This window comes from Oreochromis niloticus, linkage group LG10 (assembly GCF_001858045.2).
Source record: "Oreochromis niloticus isolate F11D_XX linkage group LG10, O_niloticus_UMD_NMBU, whole genome shotgun sequence".
NCBI classification, from domain to species: domain Eukaryota; kingdom Metazoa; phylum Chordata; class Actinopteri; order Cichliformes; family Cichlidae; genus Oreochromis; species Oreochromis niloticus.
This window is the reverse complement of record NC_031975.2, coordinates 1,948,213-1,968,010: the sequence shown is the minus strand read 5'-3', so window position 1 is coordinate 1,968,010 and position 19,798 is coordinate 1,948,213. Positions and strand designations below refer to the sequence as shown.

The following is a 19,798-nucleotide window of genomic DNA, read 5'->3' as shown; positions in this document are numbered from 1 at the left end:
GCACATCGGTGCAAAAATATTTGACGGGCAGTTTCAAGGTGCCACTTAGGAAGTAAGAAGGAAAAAAATCGCCTAAGCATTCGTGAGTCCAGACAGAGGAGAGCCGGAGCCTCTCGACAATATTACAGAGTTCCAAGACAAGGTGGAGAAATTTACCACTGTTAGATTAAATGTTGAGGGAATGTTTCAGTTTGAAAATAAATGAGGCCGGCTGCATTTACATTCATAAAAAATCCACATTATCATTATTATTATTATTATATTTAAAGTGTGTGGAGATGTGGACCTTTCAGAGGCTTCTAAAAGACTTCACTGTTTATAGACCTTTGGAGGATGAATATGAGCGATACCTGATGCTACAGCAAAGTGCAAGTGGAAATGAGCTGTTCTCTACAAGTCCAGGCCTGCGTGACCACCTGATCCTGTTCGGACACCTCGAATTCTGCACCTCGGAGCAAAGGATGAGCCGAACCATGACAGACCATAAACAAGATCATTATTCAGGAAGAACGGTATTTCCCCCACATATAACTTCAACCCCCCAAAAATTGCCCTTCTCGTTACACGAGCTCTGAAGGGACAGTTTCATGCACACTGGCTGCTGGGAAAGAGATGCTAACAGTACGAATACAGGGCTAATAATACCAGTGTTGTGCGGCGAGTGACTGCTGATAGGCGTCCTCCTACCTGTCTCCCAGCATGCCATTAACATGTCACGCTGCAGAAGGCCCCGTCCTACAGGTCACTTTGTAATGAGCAAATGCTCTGACAGTTTCCAGCACACGCAGAGACACACTCGCACAGCGACACACGTACGGGATCGCGTGCACACGAAGAGCTGTCTCTTATCAGAGCCCGGCAGCTCCACGGCAGAGGCCTTCTACACCAGGCAGAACATGATTTCTCCTGGGAACACTTTTTCCATTTCCTGCTTTTGAAGGGAAACTAAATAAGCCACGTTTGTCCTCATCTGAATACATTTGACCCATTAAAATGACTCTGCTCTGCCGCGGCGTTGCAAAGTAGACCGCCACGCTCACAGAATGCAAATGACAGCAGCGGCACTGGGCGTAGCGTGCGAGGCTCCTGGCAGGAGCAGATAGTGGCAGGTGACGTGGACTAAGGAGGGCCGTTGAGTGGGAGCTCCAATTACTCCTTACATTGAAGAAGAACGCGTGAGTCAGCCCTGTCATAGGGGTCCCCGTTTACTAATTCACTCCTCTGTTACTTTAACACACAATTAATCAATGACAGGAAGGTGTAGTCGGTGCTGTTCATCAGGAGCGTAACGTGAGCCAGGGTGAATTAATACAGTCACTGGGGGGATTACCGTGCTCTCGCTCTCTTCCTGAAACAAGAAGGAATTGCCACCAAGACAAGAGCAATTTAAATCGACAACACTGAGTAATGACTCAATTTGCTGCAGAGTCTAAACACTACAAGCAAATGGCATTACTAAATCATTAGAGCACATCTAGCTCTCTGGTTAGAATTCAGTGGCTAATATGGCTGCTTTTACAATCTATAAGGTGTGCTCAAACTGAGCCCCTGGATTATAAAGTGCTTTACAGTCAGAATTACAGGTGCTTTTATTTTACCCAACTGTGACCATCCTCATCATTGCATCACCACATGAAATAAAAACAAGCAACCCAGGAGACGAAATGCTGCACAGGTGATGCACATTTACGCATCGATGTCCAGCGCCGTCTCGTTCGAGGATTCGATCTTGGCAAGAAGGTGAGGAAAAGGTTTGGGCGTAATTTTCAGAGTGCTCCAAAAGTAATCGGGGTGATCGAGCTTACCTCGGTGACATTTTAAAGACAGAAGGCGAGCCCTTACACGGCCGAGAAGATGATGCATTTCAATGAGCGTCGGAGTTTCTTTACCTTCTAACCAACAAAAATATCCTCCCGCTCAGTCGCCTTTAGCTTTCAGACCTCTTAATCCTGTATTGATTTGCAGTATTTACACATTTACAGTTCTCACACACAGAGCAGAAGCTATACCATTGCAATACTGTTTACTGGTTATGAGCAACATATAATCAGGCGTGTGCTTTGACAATCTGAAGACCTGAAACAAGATCTGAATCACAATTCAACCACAAACTCATATCATGTCTATGGTGTCTGGATACAAAGTCACAACCATACAAACCTCTGGGTGTTGTTCATTTGATTCTTCAGGTTCTGACACTGATGATGATTCCTTTTAGGCTTCTTTCTGGATGTTGGAAAGCTGTTATTTTTTCAGTGTCTGTTAGCAAAATGGGTTACAGTAGCAAGAAGCTCGCAGCGCCTCTTTGGACGGGGCCAAGAATTCCACGTGTAACTGATCTGATGGACATCGTTAACCTCAAAACAACACCAGCCCCTGTACTGTTACTTACAGCCATAAACGGGTACATTAGCTTCTTTACTTGTGTGACCTTTAAATGTTTGCCAACATCTGTTATGATTTCTTTCTTGTCTAAAATTACAGGGTACGCAGTACTTGCTCTAGGACACGAGAACACCGAAGCTTAATCACAAAAAATGTATATGAAAAGTTGCTTTTCCTGCATCTGTAGTCATTTAGCACTACAGTTTATAGTTTTTGCAACCTTGTAATTGTGTACTTTCCCAGTAAAGTCAGTTTAGTGGTTTTTGGGGTTAAATTAAAGTTAAAAATAATTACAGCAAAGTCACTTAAGAATACATTTAAGAAAAACTGAGGTTGCACACAACACAGCATCATCAGCTTTCCCACCATCGCCCCTGACTTATGAAGACAGCACAGATTCTATAACCTGTTGAAGTCCACGATATTCGCATAACTCACATTATTTTGGCTTTTTCCCAGAAACACTTCCGGACTTTGTTAAATCTGTAGAGCCTGTTTGCTGCTAATCACTGCCGTGTGTTTTGTTGCTGCTGCAACAATGTAACTGCAGCAAAAGTGCCAAAACTGAAGCAATGAAGCTCTCAACACACAGGAAGACACTATAGATCCTGGCAGGAGGTGGTTTTGCTGGGATTACAGAAACAGAACTACAGTGTGCAGTAAAGACAAATGCAGGAGCAAAAACAGACTGGCAGAGGCACCAGTATATAGGTAGATGGATAGATACAGAAATAGAAGCCGTGCTGCAGACATGCTCGTCTGTGCTTTAAGTAAAAGAAAGCCTGGCTGCCGGAGCAGTCTCATTTAAATGTCATTGAAATCCTAAAAAGCCAGAACAGTTCAATTTAGATTTTGCACATCATTAAGTCATTCATAATTAATGCGCAACTAATTAAGGTTTTGTCATACTTATTAACAGGATGTTTAATTCTAATTACATTCAATTCTCAGTCTTAAAGTAACATTTGGATCTTTTTAAAACACTGATAAAAGACGCTTGAAGGGATCCAGGCACATTCAGCCCAATATGAAAAATCTTACCTTGTCGTCCTGGTCACTCTCAGTGTCGCACTGCGAGAGAAGGAAAGAGAAAGCTAAAATTAGGAATAATATGTCCAATTCTTGGGGTTTTAAACAGTTTTTATTCAATTCCAGTGCCTCATTCATCTTTGTAAAAAAATCCATCTTATCAACTTTTTAATGACAAATTTATCACATCACTCATACTCTGTACCTGGATATCATCAGATCAGTTCATTAGCTGATCCAAGCAGCAGAATGTGAAATAAAGTTAATTTCTCATGACCACCCGTGCCCTTGTTAACACTGGGCGCCATGTAAAATTCAGACAGAGCTGGAATCTCCAAACTCTAATCGCCACTGGAATTCTAATAGCATGATGTGCGTTCCTGCTTCAGGCTGGGGATGGCAGATTGACACGAGAAGGAAGAGAACTTTGTAATGGTGGGAGGAAAAAGGGGGCTAGATTTCCATTTTTTGTTCCAATTTCAATTTCAAGGTCCACTTAATTCTTTATCAACTAATTAGCGTGATGCTGGGTGAATGGCGGCCCTCATAGTTGTGCATATGGCTGAGGTGCAGGGAAGCACTGGAGTCAGTAATGAAAAAGGCACTGGGGGGGAATACGGGCAGGGGTTGGTACAGTGTGTGGGCAGGAGTGCGAGGAGGGGTTGGTGGGTGACGATTAAAGTATGGCAGGAGTGAAGGGGGGGGGGATGATTGACAGCCCACGGAGTGAGCGACAGAAGGCCGTGTCATTTTTTTCCTTCCATCTCTTGCTCTTTTTTTTGCTGATCTGGGCCCTGCAGAGCTCAAAGGTAGCTGGCTGGGTTTGTGGCTGATCTGCTTCTCGGGCTGGATGGTAAAAAGGGGGCTTGCGAGCTCAGCAGGAGCATAGCATCCAATTTACAGGCCTGTCCCGCACAGCCCCAGGGGCTGCCTGCGGCACACTGCCATGATGGTCAGCTCCAGCAGCTCATAAATTATGCAGAGGCAATAAACGCACTGGGCAAACACTCCTCAGACGCTCCCTGCTCCATTACGCTCTCACTCCTTCTCCACCATACATTCCAACCCCGTTTTAATACAGCGCAGAAAGGTAGAAGCCCTGAGAACAAATAAAGATAACGACAGACGACGGCAGATCACGATTACGCGCGGGTGTCTGTGTAATATTAAAAGCTCCAAACTGCGGGCATTTATGCATCTCTTCTAGCTCCTGAGTAAATAGGCGTGTCTGCCTGCATCGCTCTCTCGTGGCCTCCCACACAGGACCGACTAACGCAGCCGACGAGATCAACGGCGTTCAGGCTTTTGAGAATGTAGCAACAGGAACGCGACCAAGCACTCATTAGCCGCTTCTCTGTCTGTGCACGACGCAAGCAAGCGAGGGGTTCAAATAATTGACATAATTTTAGTTTTTTCCAGTGTGTTGCGATCCACGAAAAAAAGGAGTCTAGCCTTTCTTCCCTGTGTTCCCTTTTTGTTCTTATTTTGCTCTCCCTGCTTCCCCCGCTCCTTGGCTGTGCAGCCAATTGCTTTGATTGCCAAGATAGAAGCCGGCTGGAATGACTTGCCCTTGCTTGTGAAGCAAATGGAACATGCTAATGGAACTCATCGTATTACCCGATGCAAAAGTGCCATAGCTCATTACTTTAAGATAAAGGGATATCATTGTAGACGGCAAGCAGAATTGACTTTCTGTGCTGCGACTTGATGATGATTTAATCAACTGCTCTCTTTCACTTCTCATCCCCGAGCCTGTCGCTTTCGCAGGTGCCGCTAAACGAAGCACTCACACGGCTAGTGGGGGAGAGAAAAGAAAAGAAATTGCTGTCATTACTTTTTCCCCCCTAGGAATAGAGGTATGCAAATTTCCCAAAGCGGCAAAGGGTGGGGGGGTGGAAAAAGTGGAAAACTTAATAAAATGGAAATACCTTTATAATGAGCAAAGTAAAAAATCCTAAGATCAGGCCTGACAGCCGAGGGCAGGCGATATGAACGTCCTTACGGCGCAGACGCCAAAGCTCCCGTGAACTCTGTGTTTGAGCTCGGGCAGGAAGTAGTAAATAATAATATCTCGAGAAAGATAAAAAACACGTTTGAGGCAGAGCTGTCACTCACTGATAAGCGATCATAGTGAACTAATGTGTCGCTTCATGCATAACGCAACCCGAGGTGGGGAGAAAAATCTGACTAACTGACTGTTTCATCAGGAGCAGAGCCGAGGTCTCAGCTTTGCACTTCACAGCTGGAAGTGTCATGAAAGATCGGTACACCTCATCATTAAAACTGAGCATTGTTTTTACAGGTTAGCACGAGCTACAGTTCTGTGTGATACAACAGCTGCTGACATGCAAGCATGAAAAAAACAAAAACCCGCAGCTTTGATTAACGACGTCAAAAACACTTTAGAGCAATCCTGGGAGGCCGCGGCGATTGAAAAGACGTATGTCAGACGTTTAAAATGAATCTATTGTACTGAACAGAGAAAAAACAACAAAAGTGGTGCCACTGAGATCTCTGACAGGCCGAGGTACAAAGTCTTATTTAAAGCAACAGTAATGTACAGTAAGGAAACCATTAGTCCTGGGAGGGGGCTGAGAAAGGAAAGTGATAGTCTACCAGGCCCGGTGCTATTTACACAGGACCAGCATTATACTGTACAGCTAGACCCCAGTGTTTAGTTTAAGTAACACAGGAATGTCAAACATTAGCTTCAGCTCTAAGAGCTGTTGATGTTGGCCTGTATCCGGACCACTTCTGATTGCCGCTCTGCTCTCACCCGGGCCTCTCTTTTGGCTGAGTGCTCTTACAAATTTCCCTACACTCTGTCCAAGCATCGAGCCTTTTGTTTATATTGGTCTGAAAGTAGAAGTAAATTATTCTTGTCCTAAATCCTCTCCAGCTGAGAGCAATACTGGCCCAGTAGAAGGGGAACAGAAGGAGCCACGGGCCGAATGCTAAACGATGCAGCCATGCTATCGTCTGTAACAGCAGGGCACGGCAGCGTCTCCTGCCAGAGCTACCCACAGCGAAAAAGTCTGCACTAAAGAGGTAACCACATCACACATGTTTGCGTGCAAAGCAAGTATGCCATGATCTCTTTTCCAGCATAACCTTCTGGATATCCACTGGTCCACAAATACTAACAGATGTTGGAGCAATCAAGAAAAAAACAAGATGACAACAATAAAGGTCCAGCACAGTGTGTTTAACATGCTCCTTGTAATTCCTGATTGGCTGTCTATGTTGCTGCAAGTTAAACCGCGCGCTCTCTCTGCTGCGTGAAGTTAGCCTCGGGTTATGCTTGAAAAAGTGCCATCAGTATTAACCTCTGCCCGTGCCCTTGGAATTAATTATCACTGATATGGTCTTCATTAAAGCACACTAGTGCACAGAGGATGGTGCCTGTTTATCAAACCGACACTGGATGTCCTGCAGGAGCGCTGAAGGGGTTAAAGCCCAGGGAAGACGCCAACCTGCCTGCAAGCCTGGGAGCTGGAAAGACAGCGTGAAGGATGGCAGCCATTGCCAGGGTCAGCTCTGACACTGCCAATTTGATGTGCTGTCGTCAAGGGCTCCTCAATCCCTCCTCCTAGCGGCTCCTTCCTGATATAGCTGCATGTCCTGATGGTTTTCTGATGCAAACAGTCACATGGCAAAATGGTTTTCTCCCTTCCCGGTGCATCCTCCTCCATCTGCTGCTGGGGCCTGGATGCCTCAGACCGCCTGCCTGTCACAGCGTGCGTGGAAATTAGCTGGGGAGGAGGTGCTCGCTTGTGCTAATTACATTTTAATCATTGGAAATGTGTTGGCAAATCAAGCCTTGATTGCCATCTTGGAGCCCAGTGCTCTTCTCTGCAGGTTGGGGATGGGGGTGGGATGACTTCTGGGGCTAGAATGAGTCTGAGCCCAGACTCGGCAAGCTGGACACCTCATCCTCCACCGCAGCTTGATATGGCGGCGTGCCTGGCCTACCGCTGGGTAGGGGCTGTGCCACATTATTCACTGGGAATAGAGAAAGACCGGGATGGTGAAATGCGGATCTGTGCCATGCATATTCTCCAATCCCCCACTCACACCTCCCATATTTATCTCTCTTTCTCTTACTCCCTTTCGCTTTTGCACCCACACATTACTAAGTCTGCCAGTCCCGCCGCTGTGAATTGAGGAACAACAAACAGAGATGAGCTAGAGGCGACTGATGAGCTCAGGTTTTGCTACACAGCACCTACTTTGGCACACAAAACTAGAAAACGAGAAAAAAAACAAACTGACTTAGTTAAATTTTCAGTTTTTAAATAAACACAAAATGATCAAGGTTGACAAGAACATTTTGCTCACAGAGAAGCTGGTTCAGTTTTGATGAACATCTGTTAAAAGCCACGTTTCCTTCGTGTTATCCAATGCTATAGACTGGCTCACAGTAATAAACGATGCAACATATACGCATCCAGACCCGTATCGCGCTTAAGGGACTTCACACCCAAGTGAACCTCGGATAAACTCTGGGATTACTTTACTTTAGCAACACATTAGTTATTAAAGGTTGCCCATAAAGGACACCTATAAGTTCAAGGAGTGGAAGAAAGATTAACAAAACACGCCTCACTGGGACAGCTCATTTAAAGAAGCCGCGTTCTGTGGCGACGAAAATGTTTCTGCAGCATCTGCTTGATTTCTGAGCTGCTACGTGAACGTACTGCGGGAAAAGATAAGTCCCAAAAGAAATCATAGGCACAGCCTGAGTGTTTCAGGCAGTCTATCCAGTCACATAAGGCAAATTCTTCTTCCAGGAGCCAAGAATACTTCGTCAGGGAGGACCAGATTTCTGTCTGGACTAATATAAGCAGGTCTGATCCACATGTGCAACGCTGGCCAAATGCAGCAGGCCAACATCTGAACGCAATTTCCCTTCAAATGTAAAACTTCATCCAGAAGATATTCAGTGTGACCGCAAACTCCAGTTTCTAGTCAGTAAGACAGTGGAGATAAAGGAGGGAGGGAGGCCAGAAAAATGAAGCTTTCCACAAAGTAACAACAACATTACAGCCTCTGATCTTTGCTTTCAATATTCAGCACCACAGTGTCTTTTTATTTTTTATTTATCTGGGCTGTTCCCAAATGTATGGAAAGAATATCTGAGAGAATTTTCAACATCTGACGACTCTCTCTCTTTTTTTAAAATATCAAATTCTTATCATTTCCTTGTTGTTAGATCTCTTTTGCTTTACATCCTGATCACCAATAATGTCAAATCAGACTGAGGCGGCTGACTGGATGATAATACAAGCGCTATATGTGTATATTACTTCCCTTTTTAGTTTGGAGGAAGGTAGGACATCTAACTCGAGCAGAGAGGAGGCACCGCGGTGCTGAAGTGATGCTTGGCAGAAACAGATGTTGCCGCAGGGTGAAGCTCTCTGTTGATCAGTCCCATCCACCCAACAAACACGCTCACAACACCACCTGACAGAGGGCCGGGGTAGGAAGAAGGTTCGTTCTCAGCGTCTCGGTTTCGAGAGTCATATCGACGCATTTCTCCAGGCTCTGGACAGCATTTAGGGTTATGCGATAAAAGCATAAAACGCGGCCCTACACGGACCTCCATTCAGCCCGGCTCTGTTTATATAAGCCAACAGAGGCCTGAGGCTCAAAGCAGATGCTGAATTAATCAAAGATTAATAGAAGGGTTCTGAGATAATTACATACATCAAATTGCATTGTTTGCGTGGTTATGGCGACTCCCACGAGATGAGTCCGCTCGGTGTGCATTTTAATTACCCCCCTCATGCTCGACATTAATAGTGATATGATTTGGCATCCTCGTTACAGCAATCTGGTCACGCACACAAGAAGAAGAATTTCCCAGGTGAAGAAGTGGACCAGCAGAGTTTTGACCAGCTGAGCAGATGAGACTGAGCAGGCAGATGTTCTTCCTTTTAGAATCAGTGAAGCACTGAGTATCACCGAATCCACCCTGGTGTCGCTTCAAATGTAGTGACTGCGCTGAAAAAGGCCACGCAGTAAAGAACGGCACAGATTCTATGATCAGCTTTTAGAAAAGGTTGTAATGTAATGAGCATATCTTATGCTGCCGGCATCACAAATTTTCACACAATCCCTTATGAAATAAAACGACTGCTAATATTAATTGTGCAAAATGGAGCCATAATACAGAATTACCTACAACATTTGCAGTTTACACGCACTCGCAAGCGCGCTGTATACGAGCTGCAACCTTGTGCAGGCGAGAGATATAAACCTCATCTGCTCCCCTAACCTCCCACTTTCAGCTCCTCTCCTCCCCTCCCTCCTCTCACACTGACTCATCGCTAAGGGGGGAGAAAAACATCAGGATTAGGTTCTGTGCCTCTAATCACTTAACTCCTCACACCTGATGGCACACTATTAACTTTGACTGTCTCCAGTGACCCCGTGGGTCGTTGCCCATCACATCAAGTTTTTATTAGGGAATTTTCCTCATCATTAGCCATGGCCTGGAAACGAGCCATTAATATTCATACTGGCAAACCAAAATGAGGTCCCACTGATTTTCCATCATCCAGGCTGTCTGTGCAGCTGCCGCTGTTAACAATCACCCCAGTGCTGCACATTTGCCACGTATCATTATAGGGCTTCATAAAGCTCTTTTTCTGGTTCTGCCATGATGGGAAGGAGAGCAAGGTGGTGGCGGAGGAGGAGGTGGAGGAAGAGAAGGCTGTGAGAGCTGCAGCCAGCTGACACCCGTCTGAGAAAAACTGGCTAACTCTGCCAACAATCTGCCTGGAAGTCTCATTCATATACCGGCGCTGTCAGTGCTAACAACCCCTGCAGGCTCTGCCAGGTACACAGCTGAGATACGCCGACTTCCCTGTGCTCTCACATTAGAGCACACATTGTTTATCAGTGTGTAATAGCAGCCAGGAAGGCAGTGCTTTGGAATGGATTGAAATCGTGTACAAGATGCTGACATGTCTGAGCATCATGGAGGGTTTTTATTTAGAGAACGATCCTTCTCTGCTTCCCAGTAATATAGAACAAGAATATAACATTGTTATTGTTTATTATTACAGGTGAATTTATAAGGAGGAATTCCTTAAACATTAGACGGCTCTTGTTTAGCATGTGCACACAAATGGCAGCTTCCACAGATTAAAATGATTCTGGTTGTTCCTCCTCCTGTTAGCAAAGGAGGAGCATCTCACATTACAGCTGCTGGTGCTCAGGCTACACGCAGTGAGAACAGATAAGTTGCATCTCCTGCTGATAAGACTCCACCCTCTTCTCCATCCACCTCAGCTAAGAGTAGCTGGCCCTATGTGACGAATGGAAGCAGCACTCATGCCTGATATTTACATATTTGCTATTTTCACCAGTAGGTATAAAACATCCATCCATCTTCTTCCATTTTTCCAAGTCAGGGTTGCAGGAGAGATGGGGTACGCCCTGGAATAACCGAACCCCTCTGACTCCACCCCTTTGTGTCTGCATGGCTCCTCCCACAGCCCAAACTCCACACAGGAAGGCCCAGGTGGATTCAAACCCAGGACCTCCTTTGCGCGAGGCAACAGTGCTAACCACTGCTCCACTGTGCCACCCAACATAAATCATGGAAAAATAAATCCATGAACTTGCGTGACGTAATGAGACACAACACCTACTAAAGGTTATTTAGCTCAACTATGACAATTTTGTGAATTTTGGAAGTAATTATTTGGGTGAAATCTAGTTACTCGAGTATGAAACTGGTGTCTTGGTATGACAAACAGACTGCGCAGTTGACAATATTCAGTAAAACAAGGACAGAAGGTGAGACGTTCTAACAGATGCAGCTGCTTCAGCACCGTCTTCCAAATAATTAGAGCCGCAGTGACAAAAACACTTTGTTTTTCCTCTACTATGATTTGCTAGCTGTCACAGTGTACATCTGAGTTGCCTCATTATACAGAAAGTACTCAAATAAAAGCAGACACTGCACGCTCCTGTCAGGATTCTGTCTACCACACATGCAAACAAGCAAAGATGAATAAACATTAGTTGTTGTTGAGGGCTGGTCTTTGAGCCGCGAGGCTCACAAAGATGCGCTTTGTACAAAATAAAAATATTTAATTTGAAAGACTGATGCAAGGCAAAATGAAATTAAAAGGAACCCATGCTAACTGCTAAAACAAATTACTCGCAGCACGCTAAATTACATTTGCTCCTCCATCAGCGAGATCAAACGAGCCTAGTTTGACTCTCCTGCGCTAATGATTTCCTGCACTCACCTCCTTTTTCATCCCAGGGGTGTTAATAAACACTCTGTCTGTTTTTTGTGTGTTTGTTTGTTTGTGTGGTTTATTTATACATTTCCCAGCCCCGCGTCTCGTCTCCCTCCCTCCCTCCCTCTCGCTCACGTCGCCCATGCTGGTGGCAGGCTGGGTGAATTAGAGGGATCTAATGTAATCCCACAGACAGCAGGCTCCTGAAAAACGTGCTCAATTAAAGCAGGATGAGCCCAGTGGGAGCATCCCTGGCGGGGTGCGGGGTGACTGACATGGTCCTTTGGTTGGGATTAATTAGCATGCTAAATGGTAGAGCACGATAGCAGCCCCAAAGCCTAAGGACAGCCACCTGACATCCACCAGCTCCCACAGCACCGGTACAACATTATTATGGCTGCGGTTCGAGCCGCTCACGGCCTCATTTCATTTCCTGACAAATGCATGCAGGTACAGACTAAAACAACAGACCCGCCACAGTCTCTCACTGAGATAATTACAACTAAAATATCAACTTTGCTGATGTTTTCCAGGCTGTAATTCTACCTTTTAAGAATAATCCCAGTTTTTGTCACCAGGCTGGATTACACGACATTACAAAATGACAGCTGGGATTGATAAACTGCGTCACGCTTACAGAAGAACTCAATGAAAGACGGCCCATGAATGAAAGGTTTGCTCAGCAATCTGGAACTAACACGACAATTTTAGCCTTTTTTTTCAGCACAGTATTCTTGGTCTGTAGATTTCTTTCAGGGTCAGCCCTCAAAGATCCATCTGGGTGAATTAATGAGAACTTATGAGGCTAATCATCACAATGCGACTGCGTCAGAGCGAAACAGACTCCACCCATCTCGAGTCAAAAGAGTGGAGCGCACAGCTTTTTGGGTAACTGGTGTCTTGTCAGTGAGTAAGGGTCAGCTGTCACGAGGCCCACCGGTGTTTTTCTAAGCCACCGGTTTGCGCGCTGTAATTACCCCCACCCCCACTCCCCAACTTTCAAGCTTGCTCAGCACAATATCCAACATATAGTTTATGACAGGCCTCAGTGGGGCTTTCTTACAATCCACAGACGCTGCCGAGGGGAGAAAAACAAAAAACAGAGTATTTTGTCAGCTGTAATTACTCTCCAATTATATGGTCAAAATATGTCATTACAGGGCACTTTGTTGTCCAGGCTGTCTGGCTTTGATCAAGTTGTGGCACAATGTGTTTCACATTAGTGGCCCTACTATGATGTATGTTTCCTGTCACCACAAGGATAACAGTGAGGTCAGCAACGCCATCCATCCCTGAAGTATACCCCACCCCTTCGTTCTGGCCACGGGGAGTAAGAAAGTAATGAGGAATGGAAACAGGTCAGTAACAGAGAGGAAAATCAAACAGTTTAAAAATGGATCTTCATCCTTTAACTAGTGTAAAATATAATCCACCTGTTGTGTAACATGAAACGGTGAGAGTGAAACTGTCATTGTGAACAGTGCTTCCCACCAGAATAAGGCCATAAAATATTTAGACAAGCTTTGAAATCTCTATTATCTCTATTAAAGTCACTACACCGACTTTATCCTTTGCCTTTCAACAAATCTCAGCACCACTATTGGTCAAATTCCCTCAGGGTGCCTTTAAACAAATGCCACGGTTGAAGTGACCCCTGAGGTTTGTTTCAGCGGTGTGAAGCTGATGGACCATTCATCACTTACACACAAAGCCAAGGTCAGAGACTGTTGCCCCGCAGCTCTGCACTCAGCATCATATATTAAGAGTAAACGTTCGAGGAAAATAACCACATACAATGACTACATTCCCTGTGGTATTAGCAGCACTGGCTTATCAAAGATGACCGAGTCAATAAAGAAAAACTTTCCACTGGAACCGCTTGGAGCCGAGCAGAGCTGCTGGGCTTCTGCTGGTCATCTGCTGAGAGCCAGTGTGAGCTCTTCCTGGGGGATATCAGTAGCATCCTAGGCCATGTATGGTTTGTGCTCCTTCCAACAGCTCCCCATCCCACCCTAGGCCCTGCTGCACACTGGCCTACGCTGCAGACGCCACCATCTGTGCTGCCTCCTGTTGGTAAATTGGCAAACGAGGCTGCAGCCCTCCCCTGATTTGGGCGTTTGGCCCGGGGGTTGAAGGAGGAGGAGGGTGGCTGGGGTGCAGTGAGGGAAGCTCCCTGGTGTTTCAGAGAGCCACTCCATAACACTTTCCTCATGAGCGCTCCTCCGGAGGGCTGCTGGAATGTCTTGGAGCCATCTGGGGAGAAGTGGAGCGTGGCAGGGAGCAGCTGGACGCGTACAGCTGCTATTTAAGCCCTGGCAACTGAGCTTCATATCAGTCAGTCAGCAGGAAATGCAGGGAGCACAGCAGAGCAGAACCTAGCAGATGAGAGCTCGCTACACAGAGCTCCTGCTCGACACTCCTGGCATAAGGCTGCTCCGTCTTTCATTCACTAAACCCACAGAGTTTTAAAAAGTAGGAAAGAGACACAAAAAAGACATCCAAAACTGCAGAAGACTGAAAAGTCAACGTAGGAAACAGCAACAGAAAAAACTACAGTGCAATGTGTGCATATGCACCGCAATCATTTTTTGCATGTTTTAATTTCAGTTTTATTTATACAGCATCAAATCACAACAACAGTCGCCTCAAGGCGCTTTATATTGTAAGGTAGACTCTACAATAATACATACAGAGAAAACCCAACAATCATATGACCCCCTATGATCAGGCACTTTGGCGACAGTGGGAAGGAAAAACTCCCTTTTAACAGGAAGAAACCTCCGGCAGAACCAGGCTCAGGGAGGGGCGGGGCCATCTGCTGCGACCGGTTTCAGATCAAACTAACTTTAATATTAGACAAAGCTGTCCTGAGTAAATTCAAAATGCACTTTTGAAATGACGGGAAAAAGACCAACTTTTCAGAAACTTTGTGGGAAAGATGTATTATGAATAAAGATGTAATTTCACACCCTGGATTCTTCACTTCAATAGAATCTGTCTGACAAAGTGAAGCAGCATCAACACAAAGTCAGTGACATCTATCAGTCTGGAAAGTGCTACACAGTCATTTCTAAAGCTTTGGGGCTCCAGCGAACCACAGTGAGAGCCTTTATCCACAAATGGAGGAAACACAGAATAGTGATGAACCTTCCTGGAAATTGCTGGTCAACCAAAATTACTCCAAGAGCACATCAACGACTCATCCAGGAGGTCACTAAAGAACCCAGAACAACATCTAAAGAACTGCAGAACTTACTTGTCTCAGTTAAGGTCAGAGTTCATGATTCAAGAACAACACGAAAGAGACAAAAATGGCATTCTGCATCAAAGTTTATCTTTGAAGTTTTGTTTATATACAGTTAAAGTGTTGTGACTTTTTAATGTTATCCTGATAGATATTCAGGTGAAATTGTGTCATTGTGAGTGCATTCATTTTTGTGTATTTTGACTAACAGATGCTAATTAGTTCATTATTAAGTCCAAGTAAATTCCTTCAGTTGATAAACTTTTCTCGAATTTAGTGAAATACAATAGAACATGGACAGAAAGACTGACAAAATACAAAGCATATGTCCTCCAGCCATGGTGGAAAACTAATCAACGTTTAAAACTTGATTTCTAATAAAGACACTCGTAGTTCTGAATGTGTTACACATCTGAGAGCAGACATCAGAAAGATGTAGGCTGCTGTACATTCGCCTGTGTGAAGAGAAATTCGCAAAGCCAAGAATTAAAGACTGTCTGTGTGAACAGGGTGTAATGTCAAACTCTCAAGTTCACATGAGCAACAGTGCATGCAACAGTTAACTCTGAGTAAACATTTCCAGTAGTTTGAGAAGAACAAACAGAGACAAGTTTTATGAATATTTCCTCCAAATGATGCATCTGTCGTCATGTACTCATATTTGTAACTGTATCATTTTTTCAATATATTCAGTATTTATTTTACAAGTTAAAACATTTCGGAGCATCAGCAATGCCTTTTCAGAAGAGCTACCATATTTTCAATGATGAGAGGAATCCAACCATATCATATCACGGTCCTGACCTCAGGATCGACACTCATTACAACAATCAACAACAACAACAATCTTTATTTATAGAGCACATTTAAAAACCAACGGTATGCCAAAGTGCTTAACATAAAACAAGGAAATAACACAAATATAATCAGGGTCATAAAAATGTAAAATTATGTTCACAGGAAAATGCCACCAATATACAACGGCGATATGACATACACAGCGCAAATAAAAGCATAATAGGAAAATTAATAGGATAAATCTATGCAAACAAGGCCAGCATTAACCGGTAGAAAAAGCAAGATTAAACAAATACGTTTTAAGCCGTGATTTAAAAGATTGAATAGAGTCAGACGCCCGGATGCCAATCGGAAGGTTGTTCCACAACTCTGGTGCAGCCAGGGCAAACGCCCGGTCACCTCTAGACTTCAGCCGAGATCTAGGCTGCACCAACAGTAACTGTGAAGATGATCTTAAAGCCCTAGCAGGAACATATGAGTTTAGGAGTTCCTTAAGATAGCTCGGTGCTGTGTTATTAGTGATTTTAAAAGTAATCAGCAGAATTTTAAATTGGATGCGGCATTTCACAGGCAGCCAGTGCAAATCAGCTAGGACGGGAGTGATGTGGGCAAACTTCCTAGTTTTGGTTAGAATGCGTGCAGCAGCATTTTGGACTGTCTGTAATCTATGAAGAAGGGCAGAGTGGAGACCAAAATAGAGTGAATTGCAATAATCCAGCCTCGAAGTTACAAAGGCATGGATGAGCTTTTCCAGGTCTTTATGCGGGATATACTGCCTGGCCTTAGAAATAAGGCGGAGTTGGTAAAAACTGGATCTAACAACAGCAGACACTTGTTTATCAAGTTTAAACGAGCTGTCAAGTAACACACCCAGATTCCTAGCAGTGTCAGAAAAGGAACTAGTGAGAAAACCAAAAGCATCACGAAGTTGGGCACGAAGAACGTTACTGCCAAAGACCACAATTTCAGTTTTCTTATCATTAAGGATAAGAGTATTTGCCAGGAGCCATTGCTTGACCTCGCACATGCACTCTCGAAAACAATTCAAGGACAGAGCTAGGTCATCGCTTAACTCAAAGTAGATCTGAATGTCATCAGCATAACAATGAAAAGCGATGTGATATTTCTCAAAGATAGCACTTAAAGGAAGCATGTACAATGAGAACAGAGTAGGGCCTAACACAGATCCCTGAGGGACACCACAGCAGACAGTTACAGCGGAGGAAGAGCAAGTGCCCAGGTGAACTGAGGAGAGCCGATTGGAGAGGTATGATTTAAACCAATCCAGGGCAACACCCTTGATGCCTACAGTATGCTCAAGTCTCGCTAATAAGATGTTATGATCAACCATGTCGAATGCCGAAGATAAATCCAATAGCACTAGGACCGTGGAGCGTCCATTATCAGCCATTAGTAGAAGGTCATTAAGGACTCGGAGCAGCGCAGTCTCAGTGCTATGATGTGGTTTGAAGGCCGATTGGAATTTATCATTAATGTTATTCTCATCCAGGTACGCCTGGAGTTGAAGCAAAACTATCTTCTCAAGAATTTTGGCCAGGAACGGAAGCTTGGAGATCGGCCTATAGTTCGCATAATCATTATAATCGAGGTTCCTTTTTTTAAGAACAGGTTGAATTATAGCATGTTTAAAGGCTGATGGTACGCAGCCGGAGAGCAAGGAAGAGTTCAAAAGCGACAATATACTGGGTCCAATTACACTGAAGCAGTCCTTAACTATACGAGATGGGAGAACATCATATACGGGATTAGTATTGTTCAGTTGTTCAACTAGACGCTTAAGAGTAGGGAGTGAAACGGGTTCAAACTGATGGAAAGTAGACAAACAGTCAGGGATAAACGCAGGGCCTGTCATTAAAGGAAGAGCGGATTTAAGAGATGAAACTTTATCTAAAAAATGATTTAAAAATTGTTCACAAAGAACCGGGGAGCAAGGCAGCGGCATAGTAGGGCAGGGGTTGACCACAGAATTAAAAATTTTAAATAAAATTACGTTTTTGTGAGAAATGCAAACTGCAAGGCTACGACATAACCTGCATCTGGACAGAAGGCAGTGCTCTGTCATAAAAGGCTTGTGCTAGTGCAATCCAAAGCTCAGAAGAAAATGAAACATTTCATAACTGGTGGCGAGAGTCTGTGAAAGGTGTCAGAGCGTCTAGAAATACTAAAAAACAACCAGAGCCAAAGTGAACGAGCGCTCCGTCACACAGGCAGAGAAATGTGCACAACAATCAACAAAAGAAGAACTGGATTCTCTGCAAATGTCGATTGGCCACCGGAGACTACATGGGAGGTTTTCTCACTAAGCTGTACACGTCTTGATTCTTGTGTGGAGTGCCCCTCCCTCCCTCCCCACCTGCGCACACACACATGTACCCGCCCCTCCACTCATGTGAAGCTATGGGACAAAGTGCTTGTCAGGAGAACATTAATTAAAGTGTTAAAGGTAAAAGAAGTATCGACTTCCTCTCTCCTGTAACCTCCCCAACCACTAGCAGCCAGCAAAACCCACTGCCCCCCGAGGTAACATCTTCTACTAGCTCAGGCCCAGGAGCTAACTGAAAGAAAAGCCCCACTAAGACCAATTAAGGCCTTCACTAGGAGACTGAAAGGAAGACAAATGGAGGCAGAAGGCCCGATTACAAGAAACCTTTGTACAGATGTAAAGCAATTAGAGCGGTCTCAGGGGCCAGACAGTGTGGTACCTGTGAGTCATGGATCCTACAGCCAGTCGAAAGTCGGAACAATCCCTCTTTTCTGTTTAGGGCCCCAGTCAGCCTGTGTATTAGTGTCATATATCAGCCGATAGGCCTGGTATTGGTTTCTCTAGTGCAGGGAAGAGGCAGCAGTCTGCCAAAGAGGACCACTCCACCCTCCATTATCCGTCTGTTGGGAGAACAGGGGCTCTATTATCCATTCAGGCGGGGCCTTTTCGATAAAACAAGGGCAGATAGGAAGTGTGGAAGCTCTCAGGTGTCTCCTTCCACTAGGGAAGTTTGTCAGAGAGGTCACTCTGATAAAAGCTGGGGTAATTATACTGCACAGCATCCCCGTTTACCAGTCAGGGCACATTTAACCAGGACAGCGCTGCGACCTCTAGATCGCAGCGGAGCGGCAGTAAATCCACACCGACTGAAGCTCATCAATGGAAAAAAAATCAATAGGGAGCAATTTATAGGATTATCGAAGCGTGCAGAATTTTTAATTGTAAAGGGGATTTCTTTGCGTAATGAGCGTTGTCACCTTTTTAAATGGCTGTTTATCAACAAACGCACACGCCGGCTGCTTAAACTTCACTAATTCTATGTATCTTTGCTTGCCCTGCTGTCACCGACAGTCACAATAAAGAGCAGACAGGGTCACAATCTGCCGAGTAACAAATCGATCGCTAATGGAAATTTATGCTCGGTGGTCCGATCTACAATTAACTAAAGCAAAAACCCTCCTCGAGACACGAGATTATGAAATAATTTTGACAAATGGAGGCCCGCTTCATAATGACCTTTTTTCCTTCCTCCACCACGAGCCGAGCCGCAGCCCTCATTATTTATGGGAGGTTTTAAAAAGCAGGTATAGGAGAATGAATGTGCGGCTGTCAGTGTGTGTAATGGGGCTAATAATGGTGTCCGGTGCGCCGCATAATGAACCCCACCCTCACAGAAGAGCTATCTGCCCTGCATTCTTCAGCAGTCTCCTGCTTTAAAAGCCTCCGTCTGCAAGTGGCAGTGTGGCCCACAGAAGCCAAGACACACGAGTCACGGCTAGCAAAGACATCTCTGGGAAATGACTGCTGCAGCTGTTTCAGCCATTTGTCTGCACCCTTATTTGCAGATACTTAACACTTACCACCAAAACTAACACAAATAGATTTCTTGACTGCTAAACTTTAAGTGATTTAAAAGGATTCGAGAGTGACTACTTTGTCCAATTTAGCTATATTTTAATTTTAACAGCATGAAACAGCTCTGGGAAAACCTTTGCTGTCATTAAGTGCAGAACCCATAAATGTGGCTATGTACTGAATAATAAAATTTATGTTTGATTGCCTGGAATTGCCAAAGCAGTA

General features: G+C 44.6%; 1 protein-coding gene across 1 annotated transcript in view; it reads right to left on the bottom strand.

Annotated features, from left to right (window-relative positions):
• auts2a (activator of transcription and developmental regulator AUTS2 a) overlaps positions 1 to 19,798 on the bottom strand; it is a 317,199-nt gene that overhangs the window by 105,140 nt on the left and 192,261 nt on the right. Inside the window, 1 exon segment of the mRNA XM_025910693.1 lies at positions 3,427 to 3,456. Within this exon segment, the coding sequence (XP_025766478.1) occupies positions 3,427 to 3,456 (30 nt within the window).